This window comes from Camelina sativa, chromosome 1, assembly GCF_000633955.1.
Source record: "Camelina sativa cultivar DH55 chromosome 1, Cs, whole genome shotgun sequence".
Classification (NCBI taxonomy): Eukaryota; Viridiplantae; Streptophyta; class Magnoliopsida; order Brassicales; family Brassicaceae; genus Camelina; species Camelina sativa.
This window is the reverse complement of record NC_025685.1, coordinates 9,282,214-9,286,492: the sequence shown is the minus strand read 5'-3', so window position 1 is coordinate 9,286,492 and position 4,279 is coordinate 9,282,214. Positions and strand designations below refer to the sequence as shown.

At 38.4% G+C, this 4,279-nt stretch overlaps 1 protein-coding gene across 1 annotated transcript in view; it reads right to left on the bottom strand.

Annotated features, from left to right (window-relative positions):
• LOC104784931 (helicase-like transcription factor CHR27) overlaps window positions 932–4,279 on the bottom strand; it is a 7,340-nt gene continuing 3,992 nt past the window's right edge. Inside the window, exons 8-13 of the mRNA XM_010510043.2 lie at window positions 3,524–4,271; window positions 3,015–3,145; window positions 2,552–2,776; window positions 1,870–2,439; window positions 1,536–1,745; window positions 932–1,360 (exon numbers count right to left, since the gene is read on the bottom strand). Coding sequence (XP_010508345.1) covers window positions 1,256–1,360; window positions 1,536–1,745; window positions 1,870–2,439; window positions 2,552–2,776; window positions 3,015–3,145; window positions 3,524–4,271 — 1,989 coding nt within the window. The 3' untranslated portion in view covers window positions 932–1,255. The remainder of the gene's footprint in view (window positions 1,361–1,535; window positions 1,746–1,869; window positions 2,440–2,551; window positions 2,777–3,014; window positions 3,146–3,523; window positions 4,272–4,279) is intronic.

Sequence of the window (4,279 nt, the reverse complement as noted above, 5' to 3'; positions counted from 1 at the left end):
GGATGAAAAAGCCCAGAATTGTACCTCTAACATTGTCAGAATTTTTTTATCTCTTTCTACAAAATATCTGACTATTTCTATGATATTTACTTAGCCGTTGTATATACCTTGAAAACTTAAACAAACACAGTCAATTCTGTTCACACTGTAACTTGGAAAAAAAAACACAAGAGATCAAAATTAGCAGAGCACTAACCGACGAGAAGCACGTGCATTTGGATACCAATAAATCATTATCAACCTCTAGTGAAAATTTTTAACACAATAAAAAAAACCCAATGGTGAAAAATGGAAAAAAAGAAAGAAATGACTAAAGGGCAAAAGAGAAAGGGAAGAAGAAAGTCATACACAAAAAAAAAGGGTCCCATTATCTTCTATGTTGTCCCCTTCACAGGGCATTTAATCAACAAAAAGGTTCAACCACTGTGTTAACACTAATAATGATTCATCATCTTGAATCCCAAAGCTGGCTCTGTTTCTTACACACAACCAAACTTTCCCTTTCTTTGCAGTTTCCACTCATGTTCTCTTATTTGTGTATCACTGTATCTACTGTCTCTATATATACCTATAACCTTGGTTTTCACTAATCAGTCATCTCACACTTTTGGTTCCAATCTAATCTTCCACCTACAATGCGTCTTTAGTTTCTCCTTCATTTGTTCTAAATCGTTCTTTGAGTGTGTAATTGTGTATCTTCTGCATTTCTCATTTTATATACCTTCCTCTATAGCAGCTAGGTGTATCTCTCCTAAACCGTAAAGGCATTTCTCCAATCATCAGCTTTAAACCATGCAACATGGAAGAAACAAGCCATGTACATACAATCAGTCGTTTCATGGTATATGGCTGGCCTCACAAACTAATGTTTCCAGATTGTACATGAGAGCCACGAAATACACAACAGACTCTCGTGCTAAACGAAACAAAAAGGGTACCAATGGTTGAAATTATCCAGCAATAGATCCTTTAGATTTAAGGTCAAACTCCTACGCGATATATACCATGAAAAGATTTTAGTTATTTACATATGGCCTGTTTCCAATCGATGCAACTTGGAAACACAAAAATGCCTAGACTGGGTTCAAACCCTCGCAAAACCAATAACACTAAGTAGGAGAGCCAAATCAATAACAAGTGCAGCTCGAGGTTTCTTCCTGATCAAACTTCTGGCCTTCATCTCCCATATATTGTACTAAGCAAACTAGTTAAAACGGCGGTAAGAAGTCTACGCGTGAAGCATACAACGAGTAGTCTATACCATAAACAGATATTTGAGATCATCTACTGTTAGACGTGTTGCAGAGCTTCCACCATTATCTTCACCAAAGGCAGATGCAACCATTTTCCTTTTCTCTTCCTGATAAAAAAGATACAACCATGATATGCTCGTTCTGTCAAAATTCATAAGCCTTCATATTCCAACATAAAAACTCCATTAAATATTTAGCTTGAAAACTAGCATAAAGATACAAAAAGGAATCTAAGGGAACCGAAAACCCAGCCACAACGAGCTGATAGAGTTTCGAGATTACCTGAAGAGACAAAATTCTATCCTCAACGGTATCTTTTACAGTAATTCGAGTTACAGTAACTGGCCGAGTTTGTCCAATACGATGTGCACGATCAATAGCCTGATCTTCGGTTGTAGGATTCCACCAAAGATCCAAGAGAATAACATGACATGCAGCTATCATATTCAACCCAAGGTTTCCAGCCTTTAGAGACATCAGCATCACCTTTACCTGTTAGTAAACTTCACGCTTTTAGAGAGCTTCAATATCAATACTCCACGAACATCCCATGTTTCAGAGAAACGACTAGTAAATTGTTTGAGAAAACATAATCTAAAATATTCACATCACTTACATCTGGATTCTTGCTGAATTCTTTAACGGCCGTGTCTCTTGCTGCTAGACTCATTGTGCCATCTAATCTTCTGAATACTATACCATTTTCAAGAAAACACACCTCAACCAAGTCAAGCATACTTGTCCACTGAGAAAATATTATCGTCTTTACAGCCCCCTGGCTAGGTAAAGATGAGTGAAGACTCATTGGCTCTACAATGGTAACATCGTCGTCATCATATGGCTGTAGCTGTGAGGAAGAAGGCATTTGACCACGCGGTGCTGAGTTTGGACTGTCTTGTTTGGAAAGCGACTGCAGGATATCGAGGACAGCTTTGATTTTTGATGAACTGAACTCGCTTTTTAGAAAAACTGATCTATCGACACCTTTATCATGTGAAGAACTACAGCCTAAATCTTCAGTAATGCAATTTCTAAGAGAAGATTCAGAGAAAACAACATCATGCCCAAGCTGTTGTCTGCATCTCGGAACAGGGCACATGTCCTCATCGCCATTCATATAATCTAAAACACATTGATAGCAAAATACATGGCCACATAGCGTAACAACAGGGTTTTCGGGTGGATCCTGCGAATAAAGAGGAAACAGAAAAATATAAGTCAAGATAGTCAGGACAAGACCTAAGAACTAGAGAATAGTGAGCCTGGGACATGTTATATCTCAATTACTCTGCACTTACATCGCAGACATAGCAGATGGCAGATGATGACTCTAATAAGCGATTGATCAGTCTCATTCGAGTCTCCCTAGGGAGTCTTCTAGCTGCTTCTTCTGATACTTTACCAACAGGTTCCGAGTTATATCCTTTAACAAGTTGTGGGTGGTCGCAGGCTTGGCGTAGTCGCAAAAGCATCAGAAGAATATTTGCATAGTTTTGACTCAAAGTTCCCGCAGCAGCATAGGCCTGCAGAGAAAATGAATTATCATCTTATCGGGTACAACCACTAGTTTCTGCTCTCTTGCAGAAACCTATAATTGACAAGAAAAAAAAACTCAGAAACATGTGCATCAACTCCAATACAACTGCTGCATAATAAGGTCACATTTATGAAACACGTTGCTGGCATCTTCTTTTCCGAAAAGTGCACATCAACTGTAAACCAAGTATGAGCAGATACTTTGTGGAGGAAGAAAAGGAGAACCTTGAATTGTGAACGAGAATCCGCTTCAAGCTTTCTGTAGAAAGACCGCTCCTCCACTGAAAACTCTACCTTGCTCAAATTAACTTTCTTTGGAGGTAGATTAATTATTGGTTTTCCATCAAACAATGTTCCTATAGACAGCAGAACAGTAAATATTTAGCAGAAACCATTAACTACAGCACAACTACGTAAGAACATAAAAGGAGCAAAGTAAAAATCTACCATCGAACAGAAAAATATCATAATACACATGAACAAGAAAAAATACACAGATGCGATGACCGAATTGCTGTCTCATTAATCACTTGACCAGTGGACTAACTCAGGTGACAGCTTCAATAAACTAACAGGTACTCTCGTTAAAGAGTAAATTATAGAGCTGATAAAATCAGCAAGTCTCGAGATAACATTGAATAATTATAATAATAACAGTAATCAGACTGTGAAGTCCTGGCCATCATAAACAGCTCAACCAACCATCACAGAAAATAAAGTTATGATCAGAGTACCTTTGGTGCGGCGCAGCATTATAGTCTTTAGAACAGCTTGAAGCTTCTTGTAACCGTGGGGAGAATTTCTGGAAATTGGAACCTTGATTGTATTATAAAATGACTTGTACGCCGCATATGGATCATATCTAAGAAACCTGAAATAGCTAAACAAATCATCAATCGTATTTTGTATTGGTGTTCCAGACAGACACCACCTCATTTTGGCTCGAAGAGTGCAACAGGCTTTTGCCACTTGTGTTCTATGATTCTTTATTGTCTGAGCTTCATCCAGTACTATTCTGAACCACCCAACTTTTGCTAGAGCCCCGCAATCAGGCTCAGAAGAAGAACTGTCAGTGTTTTTTCTACCTCTTTTTTTACTCTTCTTATTGGCAATCGCCGTGGCTTTCCGTTTCTTATACTTGGAGAAGGAAATACTATAATTTTCAATATTTTTCTCATCGTTCTCATCCTCATCGACCAAAGGTTTTTCGGGAGCTTCATTAGTAACAATAGCGTAAGTTGTCACAACCACATCATATTCTGCTAATTCATTAGGATCTTTGGTTCTATTTCCACCATGGTAGACTAACACAGAAAGTTTGGATTCTTCAGAAACCTTCTCCTCAAGTTCTCTTGCCCACTGCCTTACAACACTCGCTGGACAAACAATTAATGTACCAGCAGCTGGTCTCTTCCACTTAAATGCCCGTGTTGAAGAATTCTCTTCTTCATCTTTGACTTTCTCCATATCTAAAGCGCCATTCTCATCAT